Source organism: Saccostrea echinata, unplaced genomic scaffold, assembly GCF_033153115.1.
Source record: "Saccostrea echinata isolate AGI-Se365-2 ecotype Australia unplaced genomic scaffold, CSIRO_AGI_Sech_v1 ptg000029l, whole genome shotgun sequence".
NCBI lineage: Eukaryota > Metazoa > Mollusca > Bivalvia > Ostreida > Ostreidae > Saccostrea > Saccostrea echinata.
In genome coordinates this window covers 36,067,419-36,087,868 of record NW_026889778.1, presented here as the reverse complement: position 1 = coordinate 36,087,868, position 20,450 = coordinate 36,067,419, and the positions used below count along the sequence as shown (strand labels likewise).

Sequence of the window (20,450 nt, the reverse complement as noted above, 5' to 3'; positions counted from 1 at the left end):
AAATGTCGTTTCCATGTAACGAATGCGTAGTATGATGTCCGTATTACAAAGAATAAATAAATATACATGAAATGACGATATATATTGTTTTGCTTTACTCAGTTTAATGAAATATTCATCTAAATTACGAAAAAATATCGTTGTTTTATAAAAACCACGTGTAAAAGGTTAGCACTGCATGAAAATTGTTAAATTCGGTAAGACTAACTTTAAAACCTGTCAAAAAACCCGGAAAATTCTGGATTCTTGAAAACTCGAACTCTTGATCTCTCGAAGTTTTCCCTCGGTCCCGCGGACTTCGAGGTATCGAGAGTTACCTGTATATAACATTGGGAAACACTATAATCTATAATCGGCATGATAAATATAAGTTAAATACTGCTTCCAAAGTATTATATCGAAATTATGCAAGTTTTTTTTCTACAAAATTAATTAAGGCATAAAATTGTTTCAGAGATATGGAATGAACTTGAGAGTACTAATTTTTCATAATACCATGCCCCATCAATAAAACCTCAGCTATTTTTGCATGATTTAAAAAAACATCTTTTAAAACATTAGAGAAGAAGGTATATACAATAAGAATTCCCAAACAATTTTTTTTTTTTAATTATTTAAGTTTTTTAATCTTTGTCGCGCTCCTTATTTTGATAAATTAACACGTAGAGACAATGCTTTCAGAAAAATAGTTCCATGCAGAAACAGTCTTGATATTTGATATATCTTACAGATAATGATATCACAGGATCATTTTGTTCGGTGTCTTCGCTCTTACATAAGGTTCTTATTCAAACGACTCAGTGTTTTTATGATATAATCAAAGTGTCTCACACGGTTTCGGTATGTTTCTATTTCAAATGTGCTCGATCCGTAAATTGAGACAATCTTTTGTCAGTTAGACGATCCTTGCAATCAGGTTTGTCCTTGAACTAGAAATAGAGGCGAAGAGTGGGAAATATAAACCTTATGTCTTTATTAGCGCAATCATGGATGTGATCTTATAAAAGTAACCCGATCTCAGTAAAAAAAAAATGTAACAAAAAATATATTTAAAAAAAAAAAAAAATTTATTGAGACCGGGGTGACACTCGAATATAATTACTTCCACAAAAAAAGTAAATTGAAATAACAAAGTACAGATTAACTGTTTACCATTAATATAATAAACATATTAAAAATCAATTATTAATTAATTCAGCTAAAAATTCCAGAAATGAATATTTACTTATTGCTTACAAATTTGAACTCTGACAAAGTTTTAGGAATAGAATTTATTTTTTTGCTCGTCATTATGCACCTCTAGAAACGATTAACATAATTTAAGAATTACAAAAACTCTATCTCCCTACATGGAAGAGTTGTACTTGTTGATAAGCAAATGCATGTATTATTTCCCTTTAGCTAACTATATTTAAAATTGTCAAAATAATAAAACATGATATAAATGCAGAAAGCGTATTTACAAGAATCCATATTAATTGTTAATCCAATTTCTTAAATAAGAAAATTAAGAAATAAAGTTGAGTGTACATTTTTAGACAAAAATAAGAAACCGAATTCTGAACTTAATTCCAAAATCAATAAAATCCGTCTTTTAAAAAAATGAAAGTAAATAATTTAAATACAGTACATACCTAGAAATAGAGGCGAAGAGTGGGAAATATAAACTTTACGTCTTTATTAGCGCAATCATAGATGTGATGCGCATTTCCCAACTCTTGCCTATTTAAAGAATTAGTTCTTGAAAAAGGACCAATCAAAAATTATAACTCAGGATTTTCAGGGAACAATTAGTGAAAAGACAATTAACGAGTAATGATAATTAAACGACAGTCACAAACAACTTTTCGCTAAAACAACTCAACTTGAGTAAACAAGGTACTCGGTTATGACATCTGGTGTTTGAACAATTAATTGGTTTACACCTGTCTAACAGCAAGAAAAAACAATTATATCAAAGGTAAAAAGTGACTCAAATACAAGTAGACTCAGATGCCACAATTTAAAGAAAATATACTTTGAATCGTAAAGTAGAAATTATAAGACATTTCACACATTTTATACAACAACCAGAAAAAAGTGTAATAAGGAAAACACATGTTACATATTTTAATTCTAAAGACAAAGCTATAAAACTATATTTACGCTAAAATAAAGACTTTATATGCGACTGAATGGATTTATACAAAAAAATAAAAACAGTCAAAATCTAGGTGTGACAAAAGGCATAGCAGCATTATTAAAGCCCTCGATAACTCCTTTACTAACATATTGAAGGAATGTATGTATGAATTGGATGGCCAGGCCTGGGTTTTTTTTAACCATAGGCTAGTAATGAAGCTGTCAATTTTTTCTTTGAAATAATGTTCTTGATTTTTTGGCTTTTAAAGGACTAGTTCATCTCTAGTTAATGCCTTTGCAACACAAGATCTAGGTTTTTTGTCATGTAGAAGGCTTTGTTGTGTATTTGCAACCTTACAATTCATAACTACATGTAATTACAATTAACTGTTGATTTGTCGTCTAAATTGAAACAAGTTAATGGACATGAGCAGATCCCTATGCAACATGATTTTACTACTGATGACTCGATGGCAATGAAAGTTGGAGATAACGAACAGTATTCAAGCTCATAGTCCATTTAAATAATACAAATGGGGAGCAGAGCAAACACGAACCTTCAAAAACATCAAAGTTGGGATCAGGTGCAATGGAGGAGTAAGTATCCCCTGTCGACCGTTCACACCTGCCATGTGCTCCTTGTCGTGATTGGGTAAGCAGAAAAATCTGTAGAAATTTCAGTGTGTAAATAACAATAAGTATGAAAAACGTCAATCAGCATTTGACATAATGATAGATTGTATTTACTGATAAGGTCATTATATCGGAGATAGAACTTGATGACTTCAAACGAGGCTGTTGATATCCTTGTTTCATCAACTCGATGGTTAATAGCTTGCCTCGTTTTAAAAATTGATCGTACGTAGAGCATGCTCTTACACATAGATAAAGGAAGTTGACGATAGAAAAATTGAAATCATCACCTTTATCATAAAGTTTTATTGTTAGGTTACGATTAACGTCTTTTTCTAGTAAAATATTCAAATGTGAAACGAATGTGTCAGAGTCCGTGGTGTCTTTTATTTCAAGTTCACTGGGATATATCGAATCGACATATAAATGGAAGTAACTATTCTTAATTGAAAATACGTCGTCGATATACTGTATATGTACTTTAAAACGCGGGCTTCATATTTTAGCGGCTTTGGCGCGGACACTGATGCGCTAATTCATGAATACCGCTAAGAAATCATTTATAACGCCAATTCATGATTACGCCAACAACTCCATACCCAGTGATTGCGCTGAATTTTGAATACGCCAATTTATGTACATGTACAGTATCTAAATTCGAGTTGAAGGCCATAGCAAGCGTTTTTATTCTTCTCATGTAGAAGTTTTTGAATAAATTCTGCTTCATATGAATACAAAAATAGGTCTGTTAATAACGCCACGTTAAGTTATTGGATAGAGTACTATTGTTTATTCTAAAAAAAAAAATCTATTTGTAGTATAATGTATTCTTCATTTCAGAAGATCAGTATAAATTTCAAAGTAATAACTGCAGGTGCAAAAGATCAATATCATGGATTGTGAACAGGTAAGCTACCTGAAATAATAAGAAGCAGTTGACATGAGTTGACATTACAATAGCGTTCTGCGACAAAGCATTTGCATTCTCAAAGGCACCAGAAAATTCTGGATTTTGATCGGCTATCAGGCAGATGTCTTTTTTTTTCTTCTGATATGGCACTGCATATCTTGTTTTATCATTAGATTTCATAGATGCTTTGGAATAATGTTTACTCTAACCGAACTCACTACGGCTTTGTATCTTCTGGACTCCTTTTCGCACGAATAAGGAAATAATTGATAGGGAAGACAGGTTGATTTGAATTTTGCCACACTATATCCTTCCGTAGAATTTATTTAACCCTGGAAAAGCAATGTCAGATAAATTATTTATCTAAAGCACCTCAGGTAAACTTTACAACGTGGACCAGCCTATTGATAGTTAAATAGTGATTATTGCCTGAATTATGAATTATACGATAAGTTGAGTGAAATTAAAAAAGAAACAATTTGTATATTAGAAATCAAATCTTCTTGTAAAACTAAAACAAAATTAAATGGTTTTATTTCTTTAATGTTTTCTGTCATCATTATTCAGATTTTAAGTGCAATTAATGCCAATGCAAGTGCAAACGAAGAATGTGATGAAATTGATGAAACAACACCTCTTCTTGGAAATGGATCAAGACCAGATAGTGACAGAGTTTCAAGCATAGGTTACAAAGTTTTCAACTTTCCTGATCTGTAGCTCTTTTAAAATTTCACAAAACAATATTAAGTTTTTTAGTAAGATTTTAACTTAGGAATCTCTTACAAAACATCTTACATGTACGTGCTTTTCATGAATACATTTGTTGCAGATTGAACATAAGATTTTATTTACGACAGACTTCTTCCCTAGCAAAGATCTCAATATGCTTTATAATCTTCAAAAAAATTGATGATGATAAAAATGAAGCGAAGTTTTCTACACTTGTAAGTGAAACAAACACTGTGCACAGCAAAAATCAAGTGCAATCGATTGTAAAGCAAATACGTCACAATAACAAACCTGACGTAAAAGTTAGAAAAGGTTTACTGGAGGCTTAAGTGAGTTTTCTGATCCTGGTTTGTTCGTCTGTATGCATGAATGCATTTAAACTTTTCTCATTTCGTCCCCTTCTCCAAAACGACAGGCCATATTATTACAAAGAACCTTTTGACAAAGGATTTTTTTTTTCAAAAGGACGGCAACTCCTTTTTAAAAAGGAGAAATAATATACTTTAAAAAAAAAAAAAGCTTTGTAAAAGATTGGCTTTTAAATCTTTTCAAGAACCTCAAGGTCAGAAAAGACCAACTAAACTAAAGCTTATTTATTGAATATTGGTTTGTTCAAATGTGTCTCCGTGGGCAGAGGTGTCAAAGATTTGAATGGTGTACATGAAATCATACAAACTACATGTATATATAAATAACAAAGCAACATTACATTGACTCTATACTACCTCAAATCATAAAATTGCTAATTTAAAGCGTAAATTCGAAGGCTTTTTGCTGATAAATATATTTATATGTAACGATTTTGTTTACCTTGATCTTTATTTGTCACTAAGATAAAAAAAAAACGGCATTTCATCCATTCTTAAATCCATCAGATGTTTATTTTTATGTCATCTGAATCACTCAGATGACCTGTTGGCTATCTATTTTCGTCCGTCGGCGTCGTCGTGCGTCTTCAGTCGTTCGTTAGTAACATTTGACTATTTGAACATATTTTTAGCTTCTTTTCTGAAATCGCTAAACCAGTTTTAACATATTTTGGCATATAGCATCTATGGGTGAAGGGGAACAAAATTTGTGAATTTCATGGTACCTGTCCCCTTGGAGCTAAGGAGTGATTATTAATTTATCAAAATTAATGCAACCTTAAGCAATCTTTTTTTTCTTTACTCCTAGAAACCAAGCAGTCAAACTGTTGGTATGATTGCAATTAGCATTAAGCCCTTTACCAAAATTATGAAATTCATTGTCCCAGGGTTAGTGATTCTGGTACCAAGACTGGGATATATAGGTCATATAGTGAAAGTGCATTATTTCTTTGAAAATCTTCTTCTCTGCTCCTGGATATAATATAACCAAACTAAGTGCATGGTTTTGATAAGTAAGGATGCTTCCTCTAAAAATTTTAATTTTTTGGCTCTAGGGTCTGGAGTTCTGGATACTGGGGGTTGGTTGGGATGGGGTTGAGTGTTCTGTTGATTATATAGTAAGAATGCATAATTTCTTTGAAAATATTCGTTTCTGTTCCTGGTCATAAAGCAAAGAAACTAAGTCCATAATTATAATGGCAAGGGTACCTTTTCCAAAATTGTAAACTTCATGGTCCCTGGATCAGGGGTTCTGTTGTTAGGGTAGGGCACTACACTGTACTGATAATATAGTGAAAATATATTAATTTTTGAAAATTTTCTTTAACTAAGAGCATAGTTATGATTACATGTAGCAAGGGTGCCTCTTCCAAAATTGAGATTTTCATGGCTACTGATTCAAAGGATTCTGGTGTTGTGGTGTTGCTATACTGATTTTAGATTAAAAATGCATCAATTCTTTAAAAATTGTCAACTGAGTGCTCAGTAATGATGAGCAAGGACACCTTTTTCCAAATTTGTGAATTTCATGACCCATGGTCATAGGTTCTGGTGTAGGGTGTGGCTTTGTCGAATCTTTAGTGAAAATGCAATATATTTTTGAAAATCTTCTTCTCTGCTCCTGGGCATCTAGGAGGCAAACGAAGTAAAAGTTGTAATAAGCAAGGGTATTTTACCAGACTTCTGAAATTCTGGTCCACGTGATCAAGTGTTCTGGTGCTGGCCAGAACTATATTAATTCGTATTCTATTGGAAGCAGTTATTCCCCTTTGGTTTTCACCTCTGATAGTTAATCACTGTTAATGTAATTGAAAGGTTAATAGAACTAGAATGCCTAGGCAATTACAGGTCTTCCGTTTTCTTGACTCCTTCTTAAAACAATCTTATACTGTAGATATCGCTAAATTATTATTAGAAGTCATCTCAAACCTTCCAAAGATATGTAAATAAAAATGAAAATTGAAATATCTTTATTTTTGAATTACTTTCCTGTTTTATTTATTTACTTCTGTCGTTACCGGAAATGCTACAAACGAATGAAAAGGTCATTATACACCTAAATTATTCACTGATCATCTCTACATAATAACATTCTCATGTTTGAGACAACTTCCGGTTTTTCGACAGTCACTTCCGATGGAAATAGTTTGCATGGACATGTCCTCTCTAAAGTCGGTATTAGCCTAAAACTTCTGTAGAAACAAAAAGAACTTGAAAAATTCACTTTTGACATTAATTCCTTTCACGTTTTGAAGTAATGGCGACACACGGTTTTTAATGATGCAGATAAACTGATGACTGAAAGTTTTAGACTTCAGTCGTTTTCTGTTGCCGAACAATTGTGTGAACAAAATCTCAGTTTGAGGACAGGAAAATACGAGACAGGAAGTGAATTTTACAAAGGTATTTAACGTTACTTTCGACATTTGAAGTATCTACAAAATCTATAAAAATCATTTCAAAAACTTCATCTACGTATAAGCGATATTTATGGGAAAATTAAGCACTGAATTACAATGTAACGTAAATTTCTCTTATAACCGGACGTTGTCATTTTTGTTTCCGATGCGATCTAACATATATCAAAACAACGAAAGTGATGTTCAGGAATGAAGTAATGAAAGTTATAATTTGAAAAAGAAAACTTGAAATTTTTGATTTTTTTATCACTTCCTGTGACGACCGAAAGTGAAGGCTTACGCGTTTAAACCAAATGGTCTCGCCTACTCCTCAAGGTCTATTATTCTTATAAGTTGGGGTCTTAATCTCCTACCGATTTTTCCGAGATCTCGCTCGTATAACAAAACACTCGACCGGGTGAATTTTACAAAAATATTTGACGTTTCTCTAGACATTTGCAGTCTGAATATTATATATATAAATAATTTCAGATACTTTATCTACACGCGATATTTATGGTAAAGTAAAATATCCAAATTACGTAGTTTTTTCTCTTTTAACCGGAATTTGTGGTTTTTGTTTCTAGTGGGACCAAATCGTGCAGACAAAAAAGGAGGGATAAAAAATAATAATAATAACTAGAGCAACGCTCGTTGCAAAGCAAAAAGTAGGTCTTCCGTCCAATTTTTAGTATCACTGCCCTAAGTAGGGCTCATGAAAGCATGCTTTTCGGCGAAAAATGACGTCAATCTGTCTTAGTAAAAATCTACGCCTATATATGTGAAACCAAAGCGACGATACTCCATTGAAAATGAAGTCGGACGTTTTCTGTGACATTCATTATTCGATTTCAAGCTAATATCTGCAAAAAATACCCATTTTAGACTACCCCCTGTTTGGCAGAAAGTGACGTCATTCGACTGTTTTTGATCATCTCGACTGTTTATGGAGAAATAAAGGGGAACTTGAGTGTGTGCGTCAGTGAAATTCTCGGAATTTAAGTGGGGTTTATCTAGCCTTTTAAGGAAAGATGTAACGTGACGTTGCTTTCGACATTTTGACGTTATCAACCATGCGCCGTAAGGCGATACCACACATTACATAAAATCCCATATTTTGTTTATTTGAGCATTCAACTCTTTCAACGAACAAGTGAACTTATGGTCCCGGTAAAAGGTGAAAAAATGAAGATTCAAATCAAGCATAATTTTTCATCTCACATCATCAATTGATATCTAAGCTATAAGATTCAACAAATTTTGGCGCTAAAATTCATGCTTATACCAAGGCATACAATGTGGTAGGGGTCAGTCGACGTTTGTGATTTTCTGTAGTAAATCGAAGACGGACGTTCATTTCAAAGCCTATGTTTATTGTCAGCCTAACGTTGCACAAACTTGCACCAAAGACGAAAGACGCATTATACATTTATAAAACTTGTGTGAAAGTAAGAAATCTGTACAAGATTAGGCTGGTACTTAAAATATTAAAATTGTATGAAAAGTTCCATGTTTTTCCTAGAGCTATGTACCTGTGTGACCTTTGTTTAACCCACCTGTGGAATAAATTATTTTAAATAGTCACGTGAGTTCCACCTGGTAAACATTCCTCAAAAATGCTCACCGTAAAACACAACCACGTTTTATACGTGTATCGTTCGCCAAAGTCGTGCCACTTTAGAGATTTGGTTTAATGAAAAACGGGAGGGTACATGTAAAAAAGGTTTAGTGTCGTTTATAAAATATCATACATAAAAATGTCAAACATTTTTAAAAAATAACATTAATGAAAGACGATGGTAGCTGTATTGAAAGCCATAATACTAGTATTACGCAGTTATAAATAAATACAATAAATTATATGCATGACTGTACATATATTTGATATCAGAATAACCTATTAAAGCTTCAAAGCTTGTTTCCAATGGTCTCTTAAAAATACAGATGGAAAAAATAATTAATCAACAATTATATCAAGTTAATTATTACAATGCTAAATGAAACTGATTTGCACAAACTTTTTGACTCAATGTTACTTATACATTCAGCTCTACTTGTTTTAAATAACATTGATAACAAATAAATCAAACTATGTTCTTGAATGGTAGTACAGTAAAACAGTTCACTCAATACACCTAAATACCGTCTTGTAATTTAAAATTGATAAAGAAAATAATGTTAACTTAACGTACAATTTCAAATGTATTCGTGCAAAATTCTTACTTTGATCACGATATCTACAGGCAACTATACAGCTTCATTCGATTTTTTATAGACAAATTAACGCAAGACGTATAATTCGGCAAACGCGCCCGTCGATGATCCATCACCAGATTGTTCAAGTGTCGATTTAAATGTCTCCTCCCCCTGATTTAAGTAGACGAAACTCAAATAGGTTCGGTACGACTTTTCCGGATTTGGTGTATCTATAGGCGTTTAAAAATCTATTGTTTAAAATCCATGCTGATTTAGATGATGTTTAACGTGATTTTGAATTAGAAATATCCACCATTGTTTAACTATTAGCAACAGACAAGAGTTTGGTAATATATTCTGTATTAAAACGGCACAGAAAAAGGGCCCATTCACTACTGCTTAAAGATATACACGCTATATCAACGCGATTTTTTATGTGAAACAAAATGATTAAATGATTTGAGAAACATGATGTGTAATAAAAAATAATAACTTTCCACAAAGTTTTACTAAATAAGTCGTAATTACAAAACAATTAAGCAAGATCTGCAATTAAGAATTTAGCCTATTCATGAATATTGATGAAGGAAGTGCGTAAACAGTATATAGACACGCATGTCCGCGGGAAATCATAGACAACCAGGTACATTGCATTTTGACTACGATTTTGAATAAAATGTTTAACATTTGAATCAATCGAGGGAAGTTTGGAGTCCATTATTTCTGAAACTCTTTGTAATAATTCGTCATTTGGAACCGCCCTGCTGCCCGCGAAATTAGTGCTCCGTGCACTGCGCCAGACTGGCTTAAAATGATCTTAACTTTACGATACTGACCCTTTATACTGGCCTTCCTATTGCCCGCCTTGTATTTCTACGCATAGCCATTCAAACACGTTGCCATCATACAACTTTTTCCCGCTATTCTCCAAAAACGCTGGAAAACTAAATTCTATTGATCCTTTCAATTATTATAATATATTCAGGTGACCGTTTAGGTTCTTGGGCCTCTTGTTTGCAATAACAACCTGTAACTTGAATCGTTTGTTTCTCTAGAAATGAAATAATGAAGCATTTTAGGGTAAATGACTTTAATTTATTACAACTATACTGTACCTCCGGAAAAAGATACTTTGGTTAACTCTCTTTTTTTTTTTTTTTTTTTTTTTTTTTTTTGCTATTTGCTTAGTGCATTGGGTGTTTCACTTTTCAGGTCTGACAAGCACATCATAATACTTTTTTTGTAAAAAAAATTCGCTAAAACAGTTATGCAATTTTAGTATTTTTTCAATTTTTCAGGAACGGGAGGGCAACAGAACAACAAGAGGCACGTGTGCTGTATTTACATCACTGGATTTCTTTCGTTTGCCATTTTCTTTGCTTTAATATTTGGCTTACGTTTTGGGCCTGATTTAGAAATTAGTCTAAATCAAGATACACAATATGGAGATGCTCTCAGTGGAATTCTTATCACAGTTGTTGTAATTGGTGTTTCAGATCAGCTGTGTTTAGTTATATGCATTCTGTATGCAAAACGATGTCGAGGAAGTGTTATGTTTTCTATTGAGAGAGTTTTCTTTTTAATACTTGGGTTTTCCACGACTGGTTCCTTTCTGGTGGACGCCTTGACAACACGAGGTTTATGCTATACATCCTATAATGGACTTTGTTGTGTGTTTGCGACTTTGCAAATATTTTATCATTGCTCTAACGATTCGAATAGTCTACCAACAAATAAATACACAGGAATAGCATTTATTCTGCTTATTGCCGTTAACCTTTGCATCTGGTCTGATACAGAAATCAATGAAATATACATCATTTTTCACGAATCCGACATATTCAATTCAACTTTGGTAGACACTAACATGTCGCTTTCAACTTTGGAAAAATCTCAAGGAGCCTCAACTATAGATAGCCTATTTGATGATATTGCTCATACTATTCACCCTTACGCAACTCCATTGAAAATAGAGTTTTTTCTCATGGCTCTTGAATTATTGGCATCGAAAATAGATCAATTCGATTCCCAAGAACAGGAGCAGAACCTTTGGCAACATAATGTATCCACTAATGAAACGATGGAGATAAACAGCCATGGTTCGAGTATTGTAAAGAAGCTAATGAAATTACCTTTGTATGCACGTGCCATCTTGAACAAAATTACGAGCTTGAAAACGTTTGAATTTGCCGTCAAAGGAGTATACTGTACTTTGGTTTCACTATTTGCTTTGGTTTCTGTCCTGATGGTAGTTGTTGCGGCAAATCCTGATGAGACGACCATGTCATCATTTTACCGTTTTTATAACAGGGGTGATTTAACCTTTGATATTTTACAATTTCTATTCTTAAGCATGACGTTACTCGCAACCTACCCTTGGCGCAGTGACATAAATATGCATTTGGATAACATTGTGTTTTCAATTTGTGCTTTTGCGAATATCCTTTACAATTTTTTTGATAGCTACAGTTCCTTTTACATTGGAGAATATGCAGGAGGCTTAAATGGTGTCTTAACAATTACAAATACATTTGTTCAAACAATCTACCTGATTATTTTACACGATGGTCAGCATGATGAAAATGGTCAATCAGGCATCAAACTGCTGTTTTACCTTCTTTCCATTAATAACCTGGGATTTTGGATGGTCGATTCTTTGGCACAAGCCAGATATCCCCCATTTACATATTCATTAAAGTCTTTCTATAATGATACATGGTGGAAAATCTTCAACAAAATTGTTTTTCCTTTCGTCATATTTTACCGTTTCAAGGCAGCTTTGTTTTTCTTTGAGTCGTGGTGTAGCAAAGAAGAGACAACTGACCTACAAAGTAGAGAACTTTCGGCACTGATCGAAGGAACGTCAATGACTGATAATGAAACAAGAACAAGACGCCAAAGGTCATATGATGAATGTTAATCACTTCTTGCTTATTTATATTTGCATAAATGTAATCAACCATGAGCTTAATATAGCGAGAATTGTAAAAAAAAAATATTTAAAAAAAAAATCAAGTATGATAACCTGATTAGGGAACTTTGTCATATTCAGCAATAATTACAATAATTTGGAAACATTTAAATTACTGCAGCATGTGTGTGACTGTTCTGTATTATTGTCTGTTTATTTGATCATTTTCATTTTTTTTTTCAAAAATACTGAATGAAATTTTAAAAGAAAATCTTTTCATTTGATACTAATCACATGTATTTAACAATCAATGAATTCTTTGATTTTTTTCTTTCTCTTCTGACGATATTTTTTTTCATTTCCATAATTTATGATAAAATGCAGCTTTTAAATTATGGTTTCAAAAAAGAAGTGTGTGTTGCGATTGTTGGATTCAACATAAACATTCTACCAAGCAATGAATAAAATCCAGACAAGATTTATTTTTATTTATTTATCTATTTATTTTTTTTTGGTTTCATCTTCACAAATATGCTACTTTTTAACCCAATGATGCTAGTTTGGAGTATTAACAATGAGCATGCAGGAAAAATGTCCCAAAAATCATTCCTTCTCTAGACACAGTATTCCTTGCAGTTATGCTTTGATGATTCCCTATTGAGATATGTGTGGAACAGTAACTTATCTTTACTTAGAAATTAACAAATTTTGCAAATAAACTCCTAAACACCGGCACCAGAGTTCATCCTTACTAATATTATATTACATTAGACATAAGAAGATACACGTATCCTTATACTATGTTTACATTGTACTCACATAGTTATTATCAAAAGTCTACTTTCGTTTCGATAACTAGCCGTAAAAGAGCAAAAAAAAAGTACAGTGGTGGATACGGTTGGCTTTCTAAGTTACCGGCAATTTTTACTGTAACTGACAACTATTAATCGTTTATTTTTTTTAAATAAACGCCATAAGTGAACTATACTTTCACAGATTCTTTATTACAATGTGCACCTCCTATTTTATTTTTTTAATTTGACACTTATTTCGAGTCTCCTAGAGCAAAACATGGACGTTGCCATTATAAACATATGGGAGGCGGGGGTATCATTTAGTGAGCTCAGTGCTCACAGTACCTTTAGTTTATTTAAGTGAACTCCGTCGCATATAATCTCCTTCTCAGGGTGAAACAAAATAATTCCTGTGTTCCCAAAACACACAATAACCCTGTGATGGCAATGAGCATCTCAGTATTGCGTTTACTCTGCTATTTCATTCAAACATTCACTCAACAGACATTGCCACAACAGAAGACATATTGAAGAAGTTAAAATAAAATATAAATTGTTTATTGCCTGAAAATCGTATATTTTGATTAATATGTCAAAATATATATCACTGACCACAACATTTTCTTTCATTATTTTAAACTACACGATACTCTCAACCTATCATCACTATTGTCACAAAAAGCTTCATGCAAGAAAATGTTTTATTGCCTCTAGATTTTTCATACTCATATTATGATAATTTTTAGTACAGATAGGTCATGCAATAATTAACACGCAGTAATTTACAAAATATTTTCAATAATAAATATTTTTTAAACTATTTTACATAGAAATAGGATTATATTTATTGCCATAACATCTGGTTTAATATGATAAAGATTAAAGTGATTAATCTAAAAATTACAATTAAGTGCAAAAAGGTCAAGTGTATTGATTTGAACATATTTTATTGTAATAATACATATACAAAAGGATTGGATACAAGTTCTTTCAACTTAATAAATCCTCTCCTTATTATACAAACAGTGAATACAATATATGATTGTCATAATAAGTAAATTGAGATAATTTACGAAATTTTATGTTGTACATGTAATATATATGAAAAATTATAAAGACATATACTCAGAGTAATCTACCAGAGCTCTAATGTTACATATACACTGATTACAATGTTTATTGAACAAGAAGCTTTCATATTTGATAAAACATTTAAAATTTTCATACTGCATATACATATTGAAATCAAAGACACTGTTTTGAATTAGAATCTATCTGATTCTCGAATAAATTTCTGGACACTACAGAAAATTTTAATATTTACATCGGTAGACAAAGATTCGTTTCCGCACAATAAAAAATGAGTATCTATTATATTTTGCTGGTTAAGTTGAAGAATAGTGTTTATTAAGTCATTTCTTGGACGTTCATATTTCTTACATACAAAGAAAAAATGATAAATGTCTTCAGTTTGGCCGCAAGTACATTTGGGGGAAGAAATTATATTTCTCCGATACAAGTCGCTATTTAAGATACAGTTGTGTCTTAATTTAGTGTGAATTATATTCCAAAAACGTTTTCCATATGAAAAATAAGAGGGAGGTTTAGAGGATGGTGTACAAATACTTTTCTTAAATTGATTGATGGACTTTAATTCCCTTACTCCCAGATTGAGAGAATTCCAGTTATTAATTACGTCTGGGACAAAGGATTTTTTAAAGATTTCAAGTCTACATTTCGGAATTGTGTAGTTTTCTGTATTACGAGTATTGTATGATGAAATGTTCCCTCGAGTATTTGGGAAAATCTCTTTTAAGTAATCAGGGACAGTGTTATTATGTATTTTAAACATTGTAGTTAATTTAGCTTTCTTCCTTCTCTCTACGAGAGGTTCCCATCCCGTTTCTGAATAGAGCGATTCACTAGAAACAAAAATGGGGAGACCTGTAATGATTCGTGCGGCAGTAAGCTGAACTTTTTCTAATTTTTCAATATCATATTGTGTACATCCATCCCAGACAACGGATGCATATTCAAGGTGAGGCCTAACAAAAGCTATGTACATTTTAGAAAGTGTGTTACGTCCAAGAGTGAATTTGAGTTTTTTCAAAAGACCAAGTTTTTTATATGCAGTATTTACTATGCTATTAATATATTCAGACCAACTTAAGTCTTGTGAAAAAAGTAGACCAAGATGTTTATGCGTGGATACACACTGTATTTGACATTGTTGAAAATATAGTTTTGGAAGCTCAAATTTTTTTTAAGTGTAAAGAATATAGCTTTAGTTTTTGAAGGATTAAATTTTAGTAACCATTTTTTAGACCATTCATCTAAAACTTCTAGATCGTGATTAATATTATATTCTATGTTAGCAACATTTGACGAAGAACTTTGTATAGAATTGTCATCTGCAAATAATCTACAAAGTGATAACATGTTTTCTGAAACATCATTTATGTATATTACAAATAACAAGGGACCAAGGACTGAGCCGTGGGGTACCCCGGCATTAATAGCCTTGCTAGAAGAAAAGTATCTTTGTACGTAACTTTTTGAGTACGATTGTTCAGGTAACTTTGAAACCATTCAAAAAGATTGCCCGAAATTCCATACGTTTGTAGTTTAAAAAGAAGACCCTTGTGCCATACTCTATCGAAAGCCTTTGATAAATCACAAAATATCATACAACATGATTTTCCCTCATCAATATTTTTAGCAATACTGTGGTATGTTTCTAGCAATTGATAAACGGTTGAGTGACCAGGTAGAAAACCCGCCTGGTATTTGTAGAACAAATCATTTGTATGTAAATAATTATAAACATGCTTAAAAATTATTCTTTCCATAATTTTACTTACGCAGCTCAGTAATGATACTGGTCTATAATTTGATGTTAAAGATGGGTCGTCTTTTTTGAAAAGAGGCAGTACATGAGCTAGTTTCCAGTGATATGGGAAAACTTTTTCTTTTAGAGACCTGTTAAATAGTTTACATAATGGTTTTGAAATAGTCTGGATTGTTGCTTTCAACATTTTATGACTTATGCAATCTGGTCCTATAGCTTTGTTTACCGGAAGTATATATATCATATCAATTATTTCCTGTTCTTGAATCACAATATCACTTAGCCTATCATTACATAATGAATATTTTTTCGGTAATTCATTGCCATTGTCATCTATATTAGAAATAGACGAGAAATAGTTGTTTAGTATTTCAACCTTTTCTAGATCAGAAAATGCTGTTGCATTATTTCCACTTTCGGATGTATAGTGAATGGGCGGTATATCTGATGAAAGTTTAGTGCAGAAAGCTTCTTTCATTAGCTTCCAGTATAATTTGTTGTTATTTTTATTTGCATCGTTGATTTGTATATCAATATTGTCATAGTAGTTTGACAGCGCATGCTTTTTCATATTATTAACTTTATTCCTAATTTTACGATAGTTAGCCCAGTCAGAGTCATTTTTAGTTTTCAACGCTTTGTTTCGCAATCTATTTCGTATTCTAATAAATTTTCTTAAAAGGGAATCAAACCAAGGTTTGTCTTTAGGTCTTATAGTAATTGTTTGTTCGGGTATGCATTCACGAACATATGGCAAATATTTTGAAGAAAAAAGCTCAGTAGCGGAGTTTATGTTTTCTGCATTACAGATTAGCTCATCCCAATCACAACATTCAATTAAATTATTTAATTTTTCAATGTCTGCATTTTTATACTGCCATATTTTACGTTTATATGCACGATTAAGATTGTAGTTTTGTGAAATTGATATGTAGGTTGCTTTGTGATCACTTATAAAGGAGTCTATATATAGAACACCTGAATCGTTTGCTTCAATGTTTTGTGTTGTTAAAATGGGGTCAATAAGTGTTCGTGTGGTATTCGTGACTCTCGTTGGTTCATGGATTCTATTTGTGAGGTTATTGTTGTTGATGATGTCGTATATATGGTGTGAAGGAGGAATGTTTAAAAAATCTGTGTTTATGTCACCAACAATTATTATTCGATTGGATAATTCGACTGCTTTATCTATGGACCAGGAAAAATTTCTCCAGGAAACATTTTCAGTGTGTGGTGGGCGGTATATACAGCACAGAAGATAGTTAGAGGTAGGGTTTTCTATTTCAATCCATATACATTCAATATTTGTAGGTTCTAAATCTACCCGACGACGGGCAGAAATAGCATTTGATAGATAAATCATCACACCGCCCCCAAATGAATTCCTGTCTTTGCGAATAATAGATATGAAGATCATCATTTAGTATACTATTGTCTAAATGAGTTTCAGTGAAGCAGGCGATATCAAAATCATGAATAATTGTATTTAAATAATCTATCTTGTTTCTTATGCTTCTAATGTTTAAGTGAAAAATGTCGAGGACACTCTCATGAGTGGGACCAGGGTTAATCTCGATATCACCAGACAACAATAAAGTAAAAGTAAAAAATTGAAAGAAAAAGTTTACACACATCGATATTCTAATAAAACTCTTTAAATCCCATGACAAATGTTTTTTGAAGAATTTACGGGCGTATTCCGATAACTGTACAAAACTAAAGAAAACAAACATTGAAGATGTATAAATACCTCTACATGCAAGGTAGAAATTTCCTATTGCGGCACGATGTTGCATAACCGTATTACCCATTGTCCATGACTGTATTTATGCAAAATAAAAAGTGATTGATGTTTTGGTCGCACATAGGAAAGTATATATGTGTCAAATAGAAATACAAGGGAAAAGATTGTTGGAAAATAGGTTGACAATCACACTTTTTTGTTTTAACATAAAAAAAGAAACGATGTAACAAAAAAGAAGCAAACAGTGCAAATGCTAGAAATATACAAAAATAAGTGACTTTAGTGAAAATTAAAGACAAGTAATATATGTACAAAAGAGAATAAAGGGTTTGAAACCGAAACACGGTTATGGTGTAGTTTAGAATGATAAACAAGTTTAGCAAAACAGAGTCTTACTAGGCAGATTGCCATAGAGAAAGTGCTTATGCTCACAATTCTGCTAGATGATTTTGATTTGTGAATGAAGAAAATAGACGATATTACATCTGGTAAATTTATTTTACATGTTGGATCAAATGGTCAGCCGTTTAAATTCTCACCATGGGGCGTACCTTGATTTCCGGAAAGAGAGCTGGTTGATGCTCCTACAGAGGTGGCCTTAACCACTGATGAATATAACCCCTCCTGTGTGTCGTCCTAGGCCTCATCTATCGTCTCCCTTGCCTGAGTGTTTGTAACTATAAGACGGTCCAAATCAGTTATGTTTTTAATAACGGCCTTTTTGTCATTGTTTTTCTTAATATAGATTTTTCCGTCGTATGTCCAACAACCTTTAACCCGGTGATTTCGGACAGCTTCTCTGGTCTTGGCGAACAACATGGACCTTCTTCGAGTCAGTGCCTCGTTGATATAGATTTTGTAGCCATTAGTAGGGTTGTCATTCCAGCCCTTTAGGTTGCTCTTGTTGTTATAAACAAGGACCTTGTCGCTGTATCGTACAAATCTGACAATAATGTCCCTTGGCCTGTCTTGACGAGGAGGTCCAAGACGATGGGAAGTACTAATAGCATTGACATTTAATGAAATTTGCCCTTCATTCAAAACACATTTGTTGATTGTGTTAAGAATTACATTGTTAGTGTTCTCATCCGACATTTCGGGAATTCCAGTGAACTTTAAGCATGTTTTTCTGGAGTATTGCTCAAGATCGTCAACTCTATTCTCTAGTTCCGATACCCGATCTTTGAGATCCCTAACTTCATTAGCCATTCTGTCTATAATGCTGTTCTTGAGAGCTGGTTTATTTAAGATGATGTTTGTTGCTTGCTGTAGTAGGCCATCGTCATTAGAGATGTTGTCAAGAATGTCACTAAGATCCGAAAGATCTTGAGACATGTTTTGAGACATATCAGAGTCCGAGTTGGGCCTTGACCTCTTGGTTGGGTTAGATTTTAACGTTGTCTCATTGTTTTTGGATGATTTGTTAAAGGATCTGAATGTTTTTTTATATGCATTACCTCTTCCATCCATTGTGATGAATTCTGAGACCACAATTACATACAAATAATGTTAACATTGAAAGTTTAAGGCACCCAGTTTCTATAATGGTACTTACAGCTGTACAGCTGTATAGGTGAATATAGGCGAATAGTACTCAGTACTCAGTGCTTGATTATTGCACAAACTCCACAAGATTGCCACGCATTTTTTCATACAAAGTACACACAAAGTACTAAACACTGATAGAAGTGTACTGGTTACCTTATCGATGAAGATCTGAAGCTGTTATCTACATTTTTCTCTTGATTTCCAGCAAAATTTGCGGAGCTAAAAAAAACACCCAGCTACACCATATTTGGTCACGTGGAAGTATCAAGTGTATTGTACCTTCTCACTAGGATGCACATCGAAACCAATTTCCTTATCGATTTTGAGTCATGGTGTACGAGAAGTTACCTAAAATATACTTTCAAAAAAAAAATCCTTGATATAACTCAGGAGTTACATACCTTAAATCTTAAGACAATTATCTCCGCAACAATATATCGGCTATGCATCTCATTAACTTTGGAGCGTGAACGTGTAAAATGTAAGCATTCCTTGCTATTCATTAATGGCTTTCGATTGAAGAGTCGGCAATGCTGAGTTTGAGCGACTGTAACGTGTTTATCTATCTACCTTTCTACTGTTTATCTGTCTGCGTTAGCTAGTAGTCTGCCTGTAAACCTTTTTTAATACGCTACTCTTCCCCATTTTCATCCGATTTCAATGAAACTTGGTATACATGGAGAAAACATCAAGACACACCATACTATAAATATTTTTATTATTATTATTATTTTGATAAATAATAATGTCATGATGAATAAAATTAGAAAATTCTATGATATTTATTCAATTTGCAACTCCCTCTAAGGGAGAATAGACCTTTCTAAGATATACAAGTATTCTAGTATTTAAATGGTATAGTTTTGCTTATCTGATGAGTAATGTTTTCACATTCCTGTCATACATTATAGTCTATGAGTTTCTGTCATAAGTATTAGTCGTTGAGTTGAATATCTTTCTCTGGATACTTTTTTTTAAATAATAATCCCCGGTTTTTCACAAATTCTGTAGCCAATTTGAATCAAGTCATGCATCTTGTATAATTATGTATGTTAATGATAATTTGAAAGTTCAATTACCATAAGACACTACACTATGCCAGATTTCTGATCATTTTCCTGTGAAAAATATACATTTGTAAAAGCATTTACCGTCATAATCACTAAAGATATAAAATTTATCATAAACAATTTAAAAAAACACTTTGTAATTTTGGTGCTCCAGAATGAAAACGAAATAAATGTACAAT

At 32.6% G+C, this 20,450-nt stretch overlaps 1 protein-coding gene across 1 annotated transcript; it reads right to left on the bottom strand.

The window, feature by feature from the left end:
- Positions 1 to 18,289: 18,289 nt before the first annotated feature.
- On the bottom strand, positions 18,290 to 19,123 carry LOC133195245 (uncharacterized). The gene has a single exon (XM_061331102.1). It carries the CDS (start codon positions 19,121 to 19,123, stop codon positions 18,290 to 18,292), a length of 834 nt encoding a protein of 277 aa, XP_061187086.1.
- Positions 19,124 to 20,450: the final 1,327 nt, after the last annotated feature.